This window comes from Falco naumanni, chromosome 5, assembly GCF_017639655.2.
Source record: "Falco naumanni isolate bFalNau1 chromosome 5, bFalNau1.pat, whole genome shotgun sequence".
In the NCBI taxonomy this organism is placed as follows: domain Eukaryota; kingdom Metazoa; phylum Chordata; class Aves; order Falconiformes; family Falconidae; genus Falco; species Falco naumanni.
Window position 1 is genome coordinate 55,267,799 of NC_054058.1, and position 20,711 is coordinate 55,288,509.

A 20,711-nucleotide genomic window follows, 5' to 3' on the forward strand; every position below is an offset into this window, starting at 1 on the left:
CTTACTTGTTGGTCACCTGTTTCTTTTCAATCCTTAAAACTTAAAAAGAAAACAAAACCAACCCCGTCAAAAATGTGTAAAACCTGTTGATTTGTCTGTACTGACTACTGATCTACATGCTTTAAAACATGTAACAGAAGACTGTTACTTCCTGAAAAAATCTTGCAAGGACAAGTGGTAGTACGTGGTCACAAGCAGCAGGGAGAGAAGGGGAAGCAATAAGACTGTAAGGTTGTGCTCTTGGAACTTTGGTGTCTGCCAAGCTATTTTTGCGGGCATCTTGTGAAAAGGGAGGGATTGGCAGGATTGTCTCCTCTGTATGAAGGTGCCATGTTCCCCTCAAGCATTAGAGGCTGTATGGAACAGATGATAAGCGGGCACGTTTGAAATGTTAACAAAAGACTAATAAGGAGTTGAAGCAGATGGGATGACTGCATGCAGGCTTTCTGGATATGATTTGTAGAGTGGCCATGGAGATTGTAAAATGAAGGTCAGCATCTTCTGTTGGGCTGATGGTGTACATCAGCTTCTGTATATTTCTTTGTTGCGTTTGTTCATTCTCAGAAGTTTGACAGTATCCAGCTAATAACATTACCACCCATATAGTTGAGCTATCTCACTTGAAACAGATGTCTGTTTAAAATGTCTCATGCTGCTTAATTTAGCACCTTTTAAAGTGACAAGATGAAGTGCAGCACATGGTAACACATCACAGTAAAAAGTGTGGAGAATGTTTTTTTAAAGAACAGTATCTTATATTTCGGAGAGGGGGAGACAAGATGATTTAGAAGATCTGTCTTCTAGTTGTGGCAGTTAACCAGAGAAGGGACAGTGGAACTTCCCAACAGTGTGAAGAATCTCATAAACACATAAAGCATCAGAAGTGTCAAATGTTGCCTTTGGTTTGAGTAATGCTTCCAATTTGGGCATAGCTTGCTGTGACATTGATTTTGGTCATTAACGATTCATAAATTCTGGACAACCTCAAGAGGCCTTTCACTTTGATTGTTTGTGGATACTTAGTACCTGTGAGTTTTTAAAACGATAATGTTTTCTCCCCATATAAATGGAGGTACCAGAGGTATGTGTTGCCACTGGCTCTGAACCATTTTTTACTGAACAAGTAACTTTGAAATTCTATATTTTTTTCAGTTATTCCTAGAAAATATTCGGCTCTGTAACTCCTACATAGTAATATTTCATTTTCCCCACAGATCATGATTTACCTCATTGATAAGGTGCTTCCTGATAGCTATTTTGTCAATAATCTTCGCGCTCTCTCTGTGGATATGGCTGTTTTCCGAGATCTTTTACGAATGAAGCTTCCTGAACTGTCCCAGCATTTAGACACACTGCAAAGAGCTGCTAACAGAGAAAGTGGAGGTAGGTTCAACAAAACGCTATTTAATTCCTTTTTGCTATTGTTGCATCTGAGCACTGGCCTAAAAATACAGTCTTTGAAGTGTTTACATGAGTTATTGCTTAGAATAAATATTTTATAGAATCATAGAATCATTTAGGTTGGAAAAGACCTTTGAGATCATCACACCCAACCTAGTTAACCCAGCACTGCCAAGTCCACCAATAAGCCACGTCCCTAAGCACCGCATGTGTGCATTTCAAACGCCTCCAGGGATGGTGATTCCACCACCTCCCTGGGCAGCCTGTTCCAATGCTTGACCACCCCTTCCAGTGGAGAAATTTTTCCTAATATCCAACCTAAACGTGCCCTGGCACAACTTGAGGTCGTTTCCTCTTGTTCTGTCGCTTGTTACCTGGGAGAAGGGACCGACCCCCACCTGCCTACAGCCTCCTGTCAGGCAGTTGTTGAGAGCAGTAATGTCTCTCTGGAATCTCCTTTTGTCCAGACTAAACAACCCCCGTTCCCTCAGCCGCCCCTCATGAGACTTGTGCTCCAGACCCCTCACCAGCCCCGTTGCCCGTCTCTGGACACGCTCCAGCGCCTCAACGTCCCTCTTGCAGTGAGGGGCCCAAAACTGAGCCCAGGATTCGAGTTGTGGCCTCACCAGTGCCCAGTACAGGGGGACAGTCACTGCCCAGTCCTGCTGGCCACACTGTTTCTGACACAAGCCAGGATGGTGTTGGCCTTCTTGGCCCCCTGGGCACACCGCTGGCTCATGCCCAGCCGGCCGCCAGCCAGCCCCCCCAGGTCCTTTCCCACCGGGCACTTCCCAGCCGCTCTGCCCCGGCCTGTAGCGCTGCGTGGGGTTGCTGTGACCCAGGTGCGGGACCCGGCACTGCTCCTCGTTGAACCTCATACCGTTGGCCTCGGCCCATCCGTCCAGCCTGTGCAGATCCCTCTGCGGAGCCTTCCTGCCCTCTGGCAGATCAACGCTGCCACCCAGCTTGGCGTCACCTGCAAACTTGGTGAGGGTGCACTCGATCCCCTCATCCGCATTGTTGATAAAGATATTAAACAGAACTGGCCGCAGTACTGAGCCCGGGGAACACCATTGTGCCCGGCCGCCAGCCAGATGTAACTCCATTTGCTGCCACTCTTTGGGCTCGGCCAGCCAGCCAGCTTTTTGCCCAGCGTAGCACGCAGCTGTCCAAGCCATGAGCAGCCCGTTGCTGCAGGAGAATGCTGTGGGAGATGGTGTTAAAGCGTTTAGTAAGGTCCAGGTGGAGAACATCCACAGCCTTTCCCTCACCCATTAGATGGGTCGTCTTGCTGTAGAAGGAGATCAGGTTAGTCAAGCAGGACTTGCCTTTGATAAACCCTGGCTGGGCCTGATCCTCCAGTTGTCCTGCATGTGCCACATGATGGTGCTCAGGATGGTCTGCTCCGCAACGTTCCCTGGCACTGAGGTCAGGCTGAGAGAGAGGCCTCTAGTCTCCCAGATCTTCCGTCCTGCCCTTCTTGTAGATGGGGTAGATGGGCGTCACATTGCTAATCTCCAGTCTTCTGGGATATCTCTAGTTTGCCAGGGCTGTTGATAAATTTTTGTGTAATTGTTAATGCATTCTTAAAGTGAAAGATGATGGGTTTTCATTATTGATAACGTTAACATAAATAGGTGATGCTCTCAGGAAAAATTAAAAGGGAAATAACTTGGTTCCACTGCTGACTGTGTACAGAATCATGTTGACAAGGTCATAAAAAAGTATGGAGTGACAACACTGTAACACACAGCTTAGTACAAGAGCTACCTTGATTTTTTTTTTTTATTTTTTTTTTTACCTTAGCTCAAGATACCTCTTTTACCGTTGCTTCTTGTAATTGCTAGCTTACATAGTTGTTCTGGGAAGAGTTACAATGTGAGAGCCAAATCACTACTGGTTAGTATTTCTTCACCTGGGTGCTTTAGCAATTCACAGGTGCAAAATTGAGCCGTATGTCTTAGCTTGCTACCTGAAAACTGGCTTTGCGCTGTGATATTTTTTTTTTTCTGGTATAGCATTCCCTCCAGACTTTTTACTTTTTTTAAGCACGATTCAGTCTTCTATTTAGGAGTGTTTTGGAGATGGTGGGCTTTTTGTTGTTGGTTGGTTGGGTTTGGGTTTTTTTCAGTCTGGAAGCTAAGTGCACCCTGAGTTCCGTCTTGGAAAAGATCTGCTAACATGTCACATGTAAATAAACAGTGACTGTGTCCAAACTGTCTAAAAATCAAGAAGGAAGTATTTGCTTTTTGAAAGGGTTTTCACTGGCAGCAGCCTATTTGGTCACGGCCTTCAGTGCATCAGTTGATACTAGGATGCACAAAGTATCTCTGAGCATAACAAGAAAGTAAAGCTTCAGAGTTTCAGGCTGAAATATTAAATCTTGTTTGAAACTTAACAAGTCAAAAGGAAAACTGAATGTGTTAGTTGCTTCTGCTAAGCTGGCAGCGCATCAGGGTATTAAAACAATAGGTAAGACTTTACAAAACAGTCACCTTCACCTTCATGTAGATAAAGACTTCTTATGCGATCAGTTTCTGAAGGAATGCAGAGGGTTTTGGTTGGTTTTGGTGTGGGGTTTGTTTTGTTTTGTTTTTTAATGAAAGCTTTAGGTTCGTATGGCTTTGAGGAAGGAAAAGCAATGTTTCTGGTATAAGGAGAAAATAACAAAGCGTGGTGGCGTTTTCCAAGGTTTACAGTCCAAAACCAATGCTGTTGCTTGGACCTCTTTGCAGCACAGAAGAATGAAAGGTGGCTAAGCATGTCATTTTCCTATCACGCTTTTTCTCAGCTTATCTTTGGACAGCTGCAGGCTAAGTAAGTTTTGAGCAATAATAGAGGTACTCTAATGTATGGTGGATTTCAGTATGCAGTTTATACTCTTTGTAAAATAATAGTAAATTACAATTTAAGCATTTTTTTTTAACAAAATATTTCATTTATTATTTCAGGAGGATATGAACCCCCGCTTACAAATGTCTTCACAATGCAGTGGTTTCTGACACTCTTTGCTACTTGCTTGCCTAACCATACAGTTCTGAAGATCTGGGATTCAGTATTCTTTGAAGGCTCTGAAATTATACTGAGAGTAGCTTTGGCTATCTGGGCAAAGTTAGGAGAGTAAGTGGTCATTTTAATCCGATTTTTCTTTTCAGCATGAGCAATATTTGTAACTTACGTTGTTCTGAAGAATGTGTTCTCAATTCTAAACAATATGTGATCATTCAGGAGAATAATGTTGCTTTGAAAAAGCTGCACAAAGTGCCTGTATGGCTTCCCCAAAAACATGTGCTTCTGATGTCATGTCAGAATGGTCATGGTAATTGACCCTTGGTGCGGGAAATGTCTCCGGTTGTTTGTATTGTCTGTGTGTAACATCTTCATGTTGTGGTAAAAAGTTGGTTGGACTTCCCAGAGAATAGACATCTGAGGTAGCTGCTATAAACTCTGTGCAAAGACATACAGAGAGACTTGAGGATGATGAGCTAATTTAGTTGAGTACCTGAAGCTGGGAGTGTTAATTCCCTTATTTTCACTTAAGGAGACTTAAGGATTTGAGCCCATTGGCTATACCTAAGAAAAGGGTTCAGTGTTACCAAAAGAGTGATCAGGTGTTACACTGTTTCTGTTAAGACCTGCAAAAATTTTTTTTCTGAAAAACTCGGCTTTCAAGCACATTTTAGCCGAATTTTCCTTTATGCCCTTGGAAACTCACCACACAGAACAAAACACAAGAGATGGTTAGTTCTAAACTCCTCTGTTGTTGTAGAAAATATTTGCATTCCAAAGAGTGTGCAGTGTTCCTGGAGAAATAAGTTTTGTCACTGACTTCAGTGGGAGGTGTGAGCTCTGACAGGTCGAGCAGATGTTAGTTCAGCTGGAAACCTTTTTCAGCTGGCATCAGCAGCTGCATCAAATTTTTTGTGTGATGCCTGTCAACACTCACCTTCTTTTTTTCCCTGAGACTGGACCACTGGGATTTATGTTCAGCTCTGTCCTTGAACGCTTTATTTCTTTTTTTCTTTCTGAATAAATTAGCACTGCAGGCCAGTAGCATTGTAAGAGACTTTGTTTAGTATATTTAATTTTTAATCTGAAGAACAATAATTTCCCCAGAGCTTTATTTGTTCAGTTTGTGAATTAAACTTGCATGAATCATTTGCATTAGGATTAAGCTGTATGTAGGCCCATTGTGCTTTATTACTTTGTACTATACCTTTAGATAAAAGGTTCTATTGCAGTGGATCTCTGTGCACTTTGAAGCTGTAACTACAAATGTTCCAACTCAGATAAAAAAGAGTCACTGCTTTGAAGATTTTACCATAAAACTTAAAGCAAAAATGAAATGCGTTTTATAAAAACTTGAAGGAACAGAATGAAGAAATCTGTAAGAATATGTCCAAAAGAATAAGCTGATTACACTGCACACCTTCTGTTGTTTGTGGAGAATGGGAGAAGGTCTGGCAGATTTGGGGACAGTTAGCAGAAATGGAAACTGATGGTATAACCAGAGATCCAGAAGACAATGAGTCACTAAAATTGAACAAGAATTCAAATACAGTAAGTTTATGATTAGTGATATCAAATGAGATGAAGTAAAGGATTGGGCATTGTGGTTTTGCTGGGAGAAGACACTGATTTTGTTCCTCTTTCTTCTCTACTAGAAATAGTACAGGGGGGATTTAAAGAAGTGGGGCCTGAAGCAGTGATCTATAGTCTCATGATCTTCATATTTCTCAAGACTATCTTTCTAGGCATGAAAATGGGGTGAGAAGTGCTTTTCCTAAAGTGTGGGTGGTTCAGTCATACTTCTGTTTTGAGGTAGACTGAAGGAACGGGGGAGTTAAAAATAGCTGCAGTAAAGAAAGCAGTTTGTAGAGGTCATGAGAAACTGAAGGTATTGGGGAAGGTAAGCAGAAAATCTGTGATAACTGGCTACATACCCATTCTTTCCACACTCTGTCTCTCTCTCCCTCTTTTTTTTAAAAAACAAACAAACAAACAAAACAAAACCATGACTTAATCATTCTTTTAGCTAAACTAGGTTAAGATTTCAGTAGCGGTTTCATATTTCAATGGTTGTTCCCTATAGACACTGAAGATCAAGGGAAGCTTCCTCTTCTACTCTTTAACAAAAAAGGCAGTGTACTTTTTTGATCGTTCTGGAAGCTATTATGCAGGGGAGGCTACAATATGTAGCTAGCAATGTACTTGTTTGGGATAGAAGTAAAACAAATTTTTCACTTGATGGAAGAGGATGTTCAGCAACTGAGCAACTCACGAAAGCATATTATTCATATTAAACCCCAACAAATATCACACCACCCACTACCATCCCAAAAAGACAAACAAACAAAAAACAACCAAAAAACCCAAACCAAGAACAAAACCAGCCACACACGCCACCAAAAGAAAAGCCCCAAAATCAAACTAAAGAAGTCTGCGTCTCTAATTTAGAAACAGCATTCACAAATATGCAGGATAAGAGTGAATTTTCCTTCATTCTGCATTATGTGAGCTAAGCTCTTTCGAATATAATGACATTATATAAATACACCTGTATTTAATTTACTGGAATGTTTTCTGGCCAGCAAATAGGGTCTTGTCTGGCCAAAACACAGTTCAACGAGTTAATTCAGCTGTTTAGTGCATAGCGAAGAATGGGTGATAAAGCAGTCAGAAAATCTCTATGCTCCCTTTTTGAGGTGGTGGGAGAGCTTCCTTGTGCTAGTAGGAGGCAGGGTTTATTGTTTCTTACATTGCAGAAGTGAAAGAGGCAGAGGCTGTTTGGACACGCATCAGTTCTTTATCGTGAGCAGTCAGGACAGTAAGCTGTGCTCAGTACATCCTTCTACTGCACCAGCATTTCCAATGTGATGTGCACAGTTTTATTATTGGGAAGCGTAGGGAGCATTGCAATAAACTTAAGAATTAAGATGACTAATGTAAGCACATATTTTATTATGACCAAAAGTTCAGGTTCGGTTTGGAGGTGTATAATTGTATGTAAAAGTAAAATAAAAGACCAACATTTGTTTTGACATAGGCAAATAGAGTGTTGTGAAACTGCAGATGAGTTTTACAGTACCATGGGCAAGCTGACCCAGGAGATGCTGGAAGACAGTCTGATTGACAGCAATGAACTCATGCAGGTGAGTAATCGTGATTATTGTTTGTGTTTTCTCTGCATCATTCAAATGCTGATTTCTAACAAATTTCATTTTTGTTCAGATGCTGCAGAAACCTAAACTCTCTCAAGTATAAAAGTTTAAGAAAATGAGTTGAGCTGGCATGTCAATGAAACAAATAGGTGGCCTGCAGCTAAAGCTACAGTCTTATTGTGGACATTAATTATAGACAACCACTAGGCTCTGTTTGATAAAAATTGGTTGTATGTTGACAATTGGAAATTTGTTGTGATATAATGCCCATCTGGATTTATGCAAGTAAGAGGTAGAATCTTTTAGTAGTCATAATTTTTAGGGTGTTCTTTTGTTTTATGTTTTGGTCGTTTATTACACTGTGTCCTTTTCATTCTGCAGACACTGTGGGAGACAAAAGTTTATCAAGTGAGAAGGGAAAAAAATATCCTTCATGATTTAAAAAAAGCCATGAGCAGTCATCAGTGAACTGTAAACAAAGACATTTGTAGATAATTGCAGTCCCTGAATTCTTAAAGCATACATCATAGTACAAGAACAAAGATCTACATTGTTATAGGAAAGGAAAGGGCCTTTAGTGTCACAGACACGATTTTGTTGATTAGCACTTATGTGATATCCTTGAGGTGTTGTCTACTTAGTTTTATAAAGACGTGATGCTACAGTTCTGAAACTTTGCTTTTGATGAGTTAGAGCATGGTGATTATATGGGTGCAAATACAGCACACAATTCACATGAAATTTTTTACTTGTCATAGAGGAAGGAAAAAATTCAGTCTCAGTCTATGAAGTTGCATGAGTTTAGTAACAGTAGTTAGCAGGTGACTTCTGTTACCCATTATTGGAAGCAAAACTTATTGACTATCTGGGATAGTACGGTTCCCTAGTTTGGTGAAGTACTGTCCTGGAGTAAAAGTTTACTTTCAGATTTTCTAATTTTTGTTATTGTCATTGTTGTCTCTGATGAGCAAGCTCTAGGAATGGGAGAGGCAAGCACTGTGGCTTTGTTTTGCTTCAAAAATGCGAATGTAGCAGTTTAGAGGTACTCATATGCTTTTTTACATGTGTTAAGGTTTCTCACAAGACAGTTCAGCTATTGAGGTTGCATGAGAAGGGCAGCACAAGCTGATCCTTCTCGTATTCATTGGGTTTCAGTTCCTAGTCTCAAGTGTAGTACGAAACCCAAGATGTGGCATTTGTGACAAAGAATAATGTTGGGGAAGCTCAAGTGGGCTTTAGTGACTCAATGTGGATTTCTTTCTTTGCCCTTGTGTGTAATAGAAGATAAGGCATAGGTAACTTACTGGTTGGAGGGATGGAAAGACTTTAGCTGTTACAAGTATACCAAATTAGCAGTCTTTTTGTGGTTCAGCAGAAAGTAAGAATTTGGTGCAAAGCATATGTGTTTCCATAGTGTACACATGTATTTTGTGACACTGACAGGAGTGTTAAGTAGGATAGCATTGCCATTGATAGGGAGAACGTGGCAGGTTTACGTTTTCTGCATAGAGCAGCAGTGTGTCTGGTTTATGCATGCCCTTGAAGAAACCACACTATAGTTTAGATTGCATTATTCAAGTCAAAGGCAGGCACTGGCAGTGTAGCAGTCTCAGAGGTGTTTGCTCCAGGCTCTCTTTACCAGAAGTGGAGAGAATTAGGCACTACAAGAGTTTACTGTTAGGGTATGTAAATGCCACCACGTGTCTGGTTGCTGCATTTGAACAATTTTCCCTGTGTTGGAGTAGGATAATAAATATGCGCCATTACATTAACAAAAGGATCCAGGATGTTTGAAGACACTGTTTTTTGAATTGCTTTAGGCTTTTTCAGAGGAGTCAGCCTGAAATGAATGTTCAGATTGTTTTGTTTTCAGAATGTTCAGGTTGTTGGTTTTTCTTCTTTTTTTCCCCCTAATCAAAATCAGAATGGTGAATTTACATCTAATACTTTTCACAAGGTGGCTCGAGGATTAGTACCTTACCGCGGGAAAGGATTAAAATCCTACTCTCCCTTCCCTACACATTTCAATAAAGGTTGTGGGTGGCAATCATCTTTTTTTCTTTAGACTTGAGTGACACATTTGCATCTGAACTACCTGTCCAGGCTCACTTAAACTACCAGAGAGTAACAGGCACTTCTCTTCCACTAGAAAACAACTTGTGCTCTAAAAGGCCTGTTTCCTTTGGGAGTTCAAGGAGGGAGGTACGGTTGATCCTTCAGGGGCAAGTGTTGACAGAGCAGATGTCTAAGGTAGATCAGAGGACACTTGTCCTCATTCTCTTAACTAGCATGTATATTTGGTGCAAGTTTATCACTAAAAATGCCTCCTTTCCTCCCATGCAGACAGTACATATACCTAGGATCGAGGGCTTAAAGCTTTTGTAGATTTGTCCCTTGCATTGCAGGATTTCTTACGATGTTGTGCTGAGGAGAGCATGGCAGGGCTGGAGGAGTAAGCCAGCCTACAGCTTCCTTCTTTTTCAGATTGAACAGTTTAGGTAAATAAAGGATAAGTGCTGTACACCTCAGATGCTAGGCCGGGTGAAGTTAAATACAGTATTCAGTAATGTCATTTTATTGACCTATTAATAAACTTTGATTCTAACATGGAGACAGAAGGCTGTACACCAGGTATCTGCACATACTCTAAACAGCATGTGCTAGATTGAGTACATGCTTTCATGCCTTCTCAGAAAGTGAGCATTTTTATAAGCAGCTAAACTAATTCATCTTGCACACCTAGAAGCATTGCAGTGTTGGGGAGATGAGAAGCAAACAGGAAAAAAGAGGCATCCCTGTATGTTTACTGTGGTGGAGGGGAACAGGGATTAATCCCTCTGTAGCACCCTAACATTTTAGACTATCCCCCATAGACAGTTACCCTGATCTGATGGTATTCACTGTTAACTTTCTACCTGAGTAGCAGTTTGTCTGTTTTCTTCTGTGTTTGCTTTTGGTTTGTTTTCTTAGTGAAAAGAGAGAAGAACCTTAAAACCAAAGTGTGGGATAAGTTTGTTTGAGCTGTATGCAAAACTGCTTACCCTCTTTTTGGAAGCCACAGCCCATTGCCTTCTGTATGGTGTTCTGCTGAGGGTGTAGATGGCTTTGCATTTTTAGGGTAAGGCAAAGGATTGACAAATGCTACTGATTTAAGGTGAAAAGAGAGGTTATTTCTCTTGTTGCTTTTCCAGTTCTCAGAATCTGTCCCTTATGGCCATAAGTAAGATAATATGTTTGGCTGCATCATGCTTCATACGTGTGTGCTGTGTTGCTCTCTGGCAGTTTCACCAGAATTAACCAAATAGCATCCAAGGCTGTGTACAAACTGAGAACAGGATGCTTTGACTCTGAAACGTTGCTGTGAGAAGATCACAGGTGTTGATTATAGTATTTTTTTAAATGATTTCCAGTGAAACTTGCATCAGCATAAAATTTGTGGATCTCTTAGCCAGGTGGCAAGCAAGGCCTCCAGTTATAATACGATAACAAGTAATTAAGGTAAAACCATGTATGCTACATGAAGGAAATTCCACAGGATCTGGAAGAGACACAGACTGGAGACAGGCAAAAGCTAAAAGCATAATCTAAAATGGTAGGTGCAAGGAGTAAATGAAGGACTCTGAGTTGACTGTTTCACTTAACTTGTTTCATATGCTAGTTACCCTTTATCTGAAAAGGCTGTTGACATAAAGAGTAGAAATAAATTCCAGACACACCTCCTTCTCTGTGAAGGGAGGGAGTTGAGACATATGGGGGAAGAGAAAACAGGAAAGTGTGGTGGAGATCAAACAAACAGGCAGACACATTGGACCGGAGGTAGGTCTTTCTCCACATCATAAAATTCCTTCGTCTGATAGACTGCCAGAATATCACCGTTCATGGCCTAGGGAATATTTGTCTTTCACAGTAGCGTTGTAGTTTCATGGAGTGGCAAAGCTTCAGTTCATGCTCTGTTTTTTTGAAGGCATCCTCCTTGCCTTAGCATCTGTGCATGGCTCAAACAGTAAAAACATTTTCACGCAGAAGCCAGCTGAGCTACACTATTGCTGTGTTCCTGATACAGCCAGGAGTGTCCATCCTGCTTCTCATTGCTTATATCATTGCTGTTAGTGAAACCTTTTTTTTTTCCTTCTTCTGTCAGGAAAGTCTAGTACTGAATTCATGTTTGTGATTTTCCTTAATGTATTTAGCACAGGTAAGGCGTGGTTCAAGAATGGATTATGTAGAAAATGTTCAAAATTTCCTTTCATCTTAATTGAGGCTGTTTGCCTTCAGATCAAAATGTCACTGACTTAATAATAGCGGGGGGAGGTGAAGATTACCTGTCATAGCTAATGAGAAATTTTTATGTTGCTGTCTTTCAGAAGACATGTAATTTTCAAGATGGGAAAAGCTACAATATTTCAAAGAGACTATGAGAAATGAAATTTCGGTTATTTTTTAGGTTTTGCTTTTGACATGGAGACTCCCAGTGAATTGTGTGTCAGTTATTTGAAAGTCCTGAATAGTAAGTGTGCAAAAGCAGGGGGAAAAAAAAAAGGCAACTAAAATTAGTAGGAACGAATCAGCGGTGATATTGCAATGAATATGATGTGTCTTTATGCCAGGTTGTCTAGTGACACACGATGTGCTATTACAAAATTATTTAAAGCAAAAATAATGCTCAAAGAAAATGCAATTACAACTGATTATCTTCTTATACTCCAAGTATTGAAGTAAATAAAATGTATTTGAGTTTCTTATGGCCTTTTTTAAGTTATAGGGACATGTTGAGTTCAGAGAGTTGCAGAGAGGTTTCTTTCTTCACCATAGAACAATTTTCTTTATTTCTTTTAAAAAACAACCACTGCTACCCACCTCACAAAACCCCCACCAACCACAAAAAGCCCCCAGAAAACAACGATCAAAACCAGAAACCAAGAGGAGAAAGGTTAGCTGGATAATGTTGGGTACTTCCTCTTTGGCCATAACTTTTGTGTTGAAGTGGTTTCCTTCACACAAGCTCTTGGGGCTGCACAGGTGAAGTAATGGGTCTATTAACAGTCCACATCAAGTGAGCATCTGCTCCTTCCTATCTGTGCTAGTGTCAATACCTTGTTGAATACTTGAGCAGAAATGTAGGTCTTCTAGGAGATCCCCAAAACCTCAGTGATGCATTAATGTAAGTGAAATCATAATTGGAGGAAGATGATTTCCAGTGTGCTGGCAAGGAAGGGATTGGCAATAATTATTAAGTAAGTAGGAGTGGAAAAGGACACTACATCTCGTGTTATCAGTTCCATTTTTATTTTTTCCTCTGAACCAGGTATTTTTCTAGTGAGTCAGATTTTATGTTTTTTCACGGGAGATACTGACTGAATCATAAAACTGGACTATTTCCATTTTCTTACAACACATGAGAATGCAGCATTTAACCCTGCAAGACTATGACAGTCTCTTCATGGAGAAATCTTCTGTGGGACTGTTAATTAAAATGAAAATTTTAAAAGCTGTGGTGTTTTTTTTCCCCTAGACTGTGTATACCATGGCTCAGTTTCCCTTCCCACAACTGGCAGAATTAAGGGAGAAATACACGTACAACATTACTCCTTTCCCTGCAGCAGTAAAATCAACTTCACTTTCAGGGTAAGTTTGAAATGCACTGCTTATGGTATATAGGGTTATTGCTTACCGTACACAGATAGTGGAAAGGCAGGTGGCATCCTTCCTTGTATGCTCCTAAAGAAGATAAAGATGTTTGGTAATGATCATATTTAAGAATGTCTTTTTTTTTTTTTTTTTTGTTTTATTTCTCGTATTTACTCATTTGACAGAAGGCTAGGCAGAACCAGAGACAGTGATGAGGAGAATGACCTAGATGATGAGGACTCAATTGCCAATGCAATTGGCTGTCTTGGACCATTAAGTGGGTTTTTGGCACCAGAGCTCCAAAAATACCAAAAACAGATGAAAGGTAAAAGTGCTTTTGTTCATTTTGGAAAACATAGTTAAATCTGCATGACCTTGCAGAAATTGTCTGTAGCTTCCACTGTGAAAGCTGCTATGAAAATTTTATTTTATATTCATGTAGAGATTACAGCAGCTACCAAATGGCTTGCTCTGCCATTTAGATGTCCATTAAGATGTCTTCAAAGTCAAGTTTTGAAGGTTGTATGTATATAGTAAATGTCAGTGTGGGTTAAGGATTTGGCTGCAGTAATGACTAAAAATCCAACCCCATAGTGTTGCTCACCCACAAAAAAAGGCACATGTGGGAAAAAGTCCATGCTAAATCCATGCTTATTTCTAAGACAGCTGTTAGGTAGTTAGCATTTTCTGAAGAGTGTACTAAATAATCTTGACATTTATTAGCATATGCATGGCTAATATTGGAACCTATCAGCAGTGAGTGAATTCTGCAGGTCGTTTCACTGCCCTTTTGGCCAAACCTTCAGACTGTTGTATGTTTGGGGTATATTCATGATTTTTTAAAAAATTGGGTACGGTTTAGGGTGTTCTGACAAAACAAATCCCCCCATGTTGAAATAAAATTTCTGACAGCATTTTATGTTTATCTGTGCAAGCTCTACAAGCAGAACAAAATTCTGATCCATACAAGAAAAGCAGATCATTTATTAACTTGCAACAGGCTCTACGAAATGGTACCGGGTCAACAGTGATTTTATAATATCCCGTGAGAGGCTATAGTTCCTTATCCTCAACCCACCCCCGCCTTCCCCCCCAAAAACCCCAGGCTGACATAGCAGTCAGTTACCTGATTACACATCATCATTCTTGTGGCTTGGTTTTGCTGAGACCTGTAAGCTGCAATTTTCCTCTTGATTGCTGTGGTGTTTTGTTTTTCCCTTCCTGAGGGACTGTAAGTCTCTATGTGCAGCTTCAAGCTAGCACTTAGAACATCAAACTGCTGTTGCAAACTGAGCCAAAGACAAATAAACATCCCTTGGAAAAGAATTGCCCCCCTGACCCTGGAGTGCCAGGTTGGTGGTGCATCAGAAACAGCTGTGAAAATAAATAGCGCTGCTGCTGTTGCTCTGCAGCTGTTGATGAGAGACTCTCTTGAGTTGCTTGATCCTCAGCTGCTCTGCAGTGATCCCTTTTAGTGCTACTAGCAGCTTTCTCCCTGTGGTGCTATAACTGTTTCTTGAGGCTTCTTGTTGGTATCACTAAGTTAGTTGTTTAATCTCATGCCTGCTTGACTAATGTATTTCATAATTTGCATTGTTAGCCTTCTATTTGACCAACTGAGTGTCTTTAATAATCAGTTTCTAAAGTACTTTTGTAATGGCTTGATGTGCTTTTGGGTAATTGAAAAACTGTGCTTGTAATTTAGCATTACTAGATTAACTGACTTTTGTTCTTTAAACTGTCCTCAAACCCTTGCTATTCTTAAACAGTGGTAATACTTAACTATAAATAGTGCAGCTTTGTTAAATATGCATATTATAATAATATTTTAATTAAAGACTACACTTAAATAGGACGATAGGAATCAGACATGGGTTTCTCTTGTAGATAATCTGTGGAACTCTTTATGCCAATTTACTCCTCACCTCCATTTTATTCCCACTCTGTGCAGATCAGAATGAAGAACAAAGTCTTGGTTCCAGTAACATTGCGGAATTAAGTCCAGGAGCAATAGACTCTTGCCGAAGCGAGTATCATGCTGCTTTTAACAGCATGATGATGGAGCGTATGACCACTGATATTAATGCACTGAAAAAGCAATATACCAGAATAAAGAAAAAGCAGCAGCAGCAGGTTCACCATGTGTATATCAGAGCAGGTAACATATCAAGACATGCTTCATTAACTTATTTATTGCAAGCTAACTTCCATCATAGGAGACAAAGCAAATAACATTCTTTTACATTTAACTAAATAGGCAAGCCAACAGAGACTGATGGAATATATACCACAATAGTGGGTACTACTTCATACAGACAGATTGTAAATGAGAGGGTGATTTTTTTTTTTTCTTTTATCAGGACCTGAAGATGATGACCCTGGGATTTTTTTAGGTCCCAGGGACCAGCTGAACAATGGTATTTAAAAGTATCTTTGCTATCTGGGTGCATTGTGTTGGTTTCTCTGATTAAAACTTTTGTATCTTCGGCATTCTTGGAGTTAACGTACTGATGCACTGAAAGAAGTGAAACGAGGAAATGAGTATACTTCATACCAAGTGGCAGGTCCTATTCCTAGCTGGTCCATATTATCCTAACTCCTTTGAGTTCATTTGGGCATGGCAAATTACACAGCTTAATACCTGGCTTAGATGCTCCATTGTGGCTGACAGTATACCTAGGTATAATGTTACTGCTGTGAGGATTGAGCTGGCCATTATTTATCAATTCATATTACAGACCCTATTTTGCCAGTTGCAAACTGAGCAACGTAGGGTTTAGCCTGAACAGCACAAGCTGAACACAGCCCACTCCACTCTTTCCTCCCACTTATGTGTCATCTTTCTAAGTCAACACTGAACCATGCAGATGGGTAACTGGAGAATTTTTATTCCTCTTCTAGATTGTATAAAGTTGTCATAGAATCATAGAATCATTTAGGTTGGAAAAGACCTTTGAGATCATCACACCCAACCTAGTTAACCCAGCACTGCCAAGTCCACCAATAAGCCACGTCCCTAAGCACCGCATGTGTGCATTTCAAACGCCTCCAGGGATGGTGATTCCACCACCTCCCTGGGCAGCCTGTTCCAATGCTTGACCACCCCTTCCAGTGGAGAAATTTTTCCTAATATCCAACCTAAACGTGCCCTGGCACAACTTGAGGTCATTTCCTCTTGTCCTGTCGCTTGTTACCTGGGAGAAGAGCCTGATCCCCACGTGCCTACAGCCTCCTGTCAGGCAGTTGTTGAGAGCAGTAATGTCTCTCTGGAATCTCCTTTTGTCCAGACTAAACAACCCCCGTTCCCTCAGCCGCCCCTCATGAGACTTGTGCTCCAGACCCCTCACCAGCCCCGTTGCCCATCTCTGGACACGCTCCAGCGCCTCAACGTCCCTCTTGCAGTGAGGGGCCCAAAACTGAGCCCAGGATTCGAGTTGTGGCCTCACCAGTGCCCAGTACAGGGGGACAGTCACTGCCCAGTCCCGCTGGCCACACTGTTTCTGACACAAGCCAGGATGGTGTTGGCCTTCTTGGCCCCCTGGGCACACTGCTGGCTCATGCCCAGCCGGCCGCCAGCCAGCCCCCCCAGGGCCTTTCCCACCGGGCACTTCCCAGCCGCTCTGCCCCGGCCTGTAGCGCTGCGTGGGGTTGCTGTGACCCAGGTGTGGGACCCGGCACTGCTCCTCGTTGAACCTCATACCGTTGGCCTCGGCCCATCGGTCCAGCCTGTGCAGATCCCTCTGTGGAGCCTTCCTGCCCTCTGGCAGATCAACGCTGCCACCCAGCTTGGCGTCACCTGCAAACTTGGTGAGGGTGCACTCGATCCCCTCATCCGCATTGTTGATAAAGATATTAAACAGAACTGGCCGCAGTACTGAGCCCGGGGAACACCATTGTGCCCGGCCGCCAGCCAGATGTAACTCCATTTGCTGCCACTCTTTGGGCTCGGCCAGCTAGCCAGCTTTTTGCCCAGCGTAGCACGCAGCTGTCCAAGCCATGAGCAGCCCGTTGCTGCAGGAGAATTGTAGCAGGAGCATTTGAATACACAGAGATACTATTTTTCATTAACATTATTTGCAAGGAAATATGTGTGTGTATACATATATATTTAAATACTGGGAAAATACTTTCTTTGAACAAAGACTGTAGCCAGCAGAAACAGTGCAAGCAGTAAAATGTTGATTCCCAAGGATTGCCAAGCCCTCCCCCCAAACACAAACCTTTCTAATCTTACTAATCATGATGCAGGGCTGGGTTTGGGGTTTAATCAAACTTTCATCTAATTACCTAATTCTGGGTCTGCTTCTCTGGTTTAATACGAGGACCTAATAGAAAAGAGTTGGTGTGATTTTTCCATTAAAAATACATTGGTTCATTCTCCTGTCACACAGGAGAAGCCTCATGGAGAGGCTTCTTTGACTGACCTTGTATAGGGACTGAATTCCCTTTCACAGTCAGACGAGAAGTGAAGGAGTGGGAAATCTCAGAAGCCAACATTAATGTTAAACTACGTTACAGTGCAGTTCCAAAAATTGAGATGCTGTTGTCATTATGACTTATTTTCTTGGTATTCTTGGGTCTGGACTTACGTGTAGGTAAGAAGCAGGGAGGGAGAACAGGGAGTCTTTATTATGGAAGTTACAGCTTTGTGTTCAGCTCCAAGATGTAAGAGAAATTCAGTGATTTATATTTTTTTTAATGTCAGTCAGTCCTGTAAACCTTTGCTGTACCTCAGACAAGGCATCAGATTTGGTGATGGGTTCTTAAAACATTAATTCGTTTTGTGCTTTAACAATACTGTGTTTCTTTTAAACACTTTCTTTCAGACAAAGGGCCAGTTACCAGTCTCCTCCCTTCTCAGGTAAACCATTCCCCGGTGATAAACCACCTCCTTCTAGGAAAGAAGATGAAAATGAATAACAGGTCTCTCAAAAATGCTGTTATTCACATCCCAAGTCATGCTACAGGGAAGATGTCTCCTATTCCTCAAGAAGATCTTAAAACAAAACTGAACTCTCCATGGCGCACTCACATACGAGTTCATCGAAAGAATATTGCTAGGGCTAAAGGTCAGCTGGGCTATGGGGATACCATAGGACTAATAGATGAGCAGAGTGAGAGCTGTAAAACAAATAGTCCCGGTGCAAATGAGGAGACTTCCAAACATTCTGACTTTGGAGAAGGAGAAGGAGGTGGTTTGGATGATAGGACTACTCAAAAAGCTGACCAGCAGTCGTCTGAGCCAGCCTCTACAGACAGCAGTACAAACATATCAGTGGTTCAGCTAAAACTGGAAACACTGGAACTCACATCAGATAACAAAACCCATGCTGAGTCAACATCCCATCAGTCCAGCCAGCCACGTTTATCAGAGTCCTCCAGTTCATCCAACAACAGTGGAAACCCAGCTAAATCTCCCCAGCCTGGGAACCCAAAGCCACAGGTCTTCAATCCTTTTCCCAGTGTCAAGCCTCTTCGAAAGTCAGCTACAGCCAGGAATTTAGGGCTGTATGGCCCCACTGAAAGAACACCAACTGTACACTTCCCACAAATGAGCAGAAGTTTCAATAAGTCTGCAAGTGGCAACAGTGGGACCAGGAAACGATGATGTAGTACTTGTCACTCTATTTCTGACAGCAACAAAAATTTATATTGCTTTTTTTTTAAAAAAAGTGTGCGTGTGTATGTGTGTCCCAAAGCATTTCTAATCTTTTAAGTAATAGGGACAAAAGTGATTACCAGATGTATAAATATGTCTTTGAAAATTGTGCTCCCATGTTGTTATGGGATAGATTAGTGAAGATGCGCTCTGGCACCCTATTGTCGATTCTGATGGTTCTGTGGTAAAAACAAACATCGATTTGCAGTGTGGAGCATACTGTTTCTTTAAATCTAACTCAGACATAAAATCACCAGCTGCCTTTAACTCCTCAGCCCCCCGTGGCCGCCTCCTGTCTCTTTCTAAGCTTGAAGGACAAATCAGTGCAGCAGACAGGTACGACAGATTTTATGACTGTTAGGCAGCTTCCCTATTAGACCTCCTCATTATGCTGTGTGAGTAGCTGGAGAAGCCATGACTAACAGAAGCACAAGCAGCCCTGGCAGTCAAAAGTACCACTTTGTGTCCAACATTAACACTTACCTGTGGGCCATCTGGTTTCAGACATTCTTGAGCAGCATTTTGTGCTTTTTTTCCCGCAGCAGTCCTCTGCTGATACTGTTTGTAATATAAATGTAGTCAGTGGGCATGAGAATAGCAGACCCAAGTCCATTTGCAACACTGGTTTGCTCCTTTTCTGTTACATATGTACATACATATGTTTATTTCTGTTACTGCTGGAGAGTTGCAGCACTGCAAAATTAGGAACAACTATATGTGTAGTTGTATGAATATTATGGCACATCTTGGCTTCAGTGGATTTAAAAGCCGTTATCTAGATTACAGACTTGTAATTAAATCATATTTGCCAGCTTAGTGGTAGGTAAAATATATGAATGTTCCAAAGTAGTTTAGGGTTTATAATTGTGTAAATAGAGTGATTAGATACTTAGGGTGCCACTTACTAAAATCCAACACATCAGCCACTATCTAAGTGGGAAGGACCCATGGGACTGCCATGGGCTTTCATGGTTTGGTTCTGTTTTGGTGTGGAAGAGCAATAGCAAAGCAATAAGCTGGGTATTTACTTCCAAATCAAAAAAAGCAGCGCTAGTGGATACCGTAAGACAAGTATTTTTTTTTCTTCAATATATTAAACAGTGCAGGCAGAGAAACTAAATGTTGACAATTCAACTTCAGGTTTGCAAAATCGTGTGCTTGAGCTCCAAGAAATTCAGGTTGCTCTTAAAACGTTACAGCTCTGCCGAAATTGGATGTATTGGTTGTGTTTCATTACCTTTTGCTTCCAAGTTTCCCCTGACATGAAAGTGACATTCTTTTAAACTGGAGTAAAAGCAATAATGATGAATCAGTCCCAGATTTTGCTTCCTTTTTAAAAATTCTTTGTTAATTTTTCAAATTAATATATCATCATCTATTTATTAATGTATCCCATAACCTATTGGATGCGATACCAGTTTTACTGTATACCATAATTTATAAGCTGTACAATATTCCCTGTTTATTGTTGTGGAGACAGATTTGTTGTTGTTTTATACAAGTATATGCATATAAAATAATATACAAGTATGAACACTACAAACAGAAAACGGATGTAAATCAGTTCTTGCCCCTGCCTTATTTTCAGGCTATAGTAGTATTGTCACTAATGATTATTTATAGTGCTAAGTAAATTTAAAATAATGTAGAATTTAGTCACAGATCATGGACTGTATGAGAACTGTTTCTGCCTTGATTTAGAAGAAATGGACTTCTCAAAATTTTACTGTGAATCATTCTCCCGGATTTTTCTTAGCTTTAGTGTATCATGGAGCTGTATACTGAACCAGTAAAAATAAAAAGGACTGTCATTCTGCAAAAACTGCTAAAACGTTGCGAGTACCTGTGTGGATTTTCAACAT

The 20,711-nt window shown here is 41.0% G+C and overlaps 1 protein-coding gene across 7 annotated transcripts in view; it reads left to right on the top strand.

Moving 5' to 3' along the window:
• The window catches only part of TBC1D30 (TBC1 domain family member 30), a 59,055-nt gene extending 38,384 nt beyond the window's left edge, over positions 1–20,671 (top strand). For 5 of the 7 annotated variants that reach the window (XM_040595147.1, XM_040595149.1, XM_040595154.1 and 2 more), the window contains 8 exons: positions 1,215–1,383; positions 4,353–4,521; positions 7,448–7,553; positions 13,075–13,187; positions 13,376–13,515; positions 15,142–15,348; positions 15,551–15,607; positions 18,017–20,671. In XM_040595147.1, the coding sequence (XP_040451081.1) occupies positions 1,215–1,383; positions 4,353–4,521; positions 7,448–7,553; positions 13,075–13,187; positions 13,376–13,515; positions 15,142–15,348; positions 15,551–15,607; positions 18,017–18,798 (1,743 nt within the window). In that variant the 3' untranslated portion in view covers positions 18,799–20,671. The remainder of the gene's footprint in view (positions 1–1,214; positions 1,384–4,352; positions 4,522–7,447; positions 7,554–13,074; positions 13,188–13,375; positions 13,516–15,141; positions 15,349–15,550; positions 15,608–18,016) is intronic. The other 2 variants (XM_040595148.1, XM_040595151.1) reach the window with 1 other exon arrangement.
• The last annotated feature ends 40 nt before the right edge of the window (positions 20,672–20,711 follow it).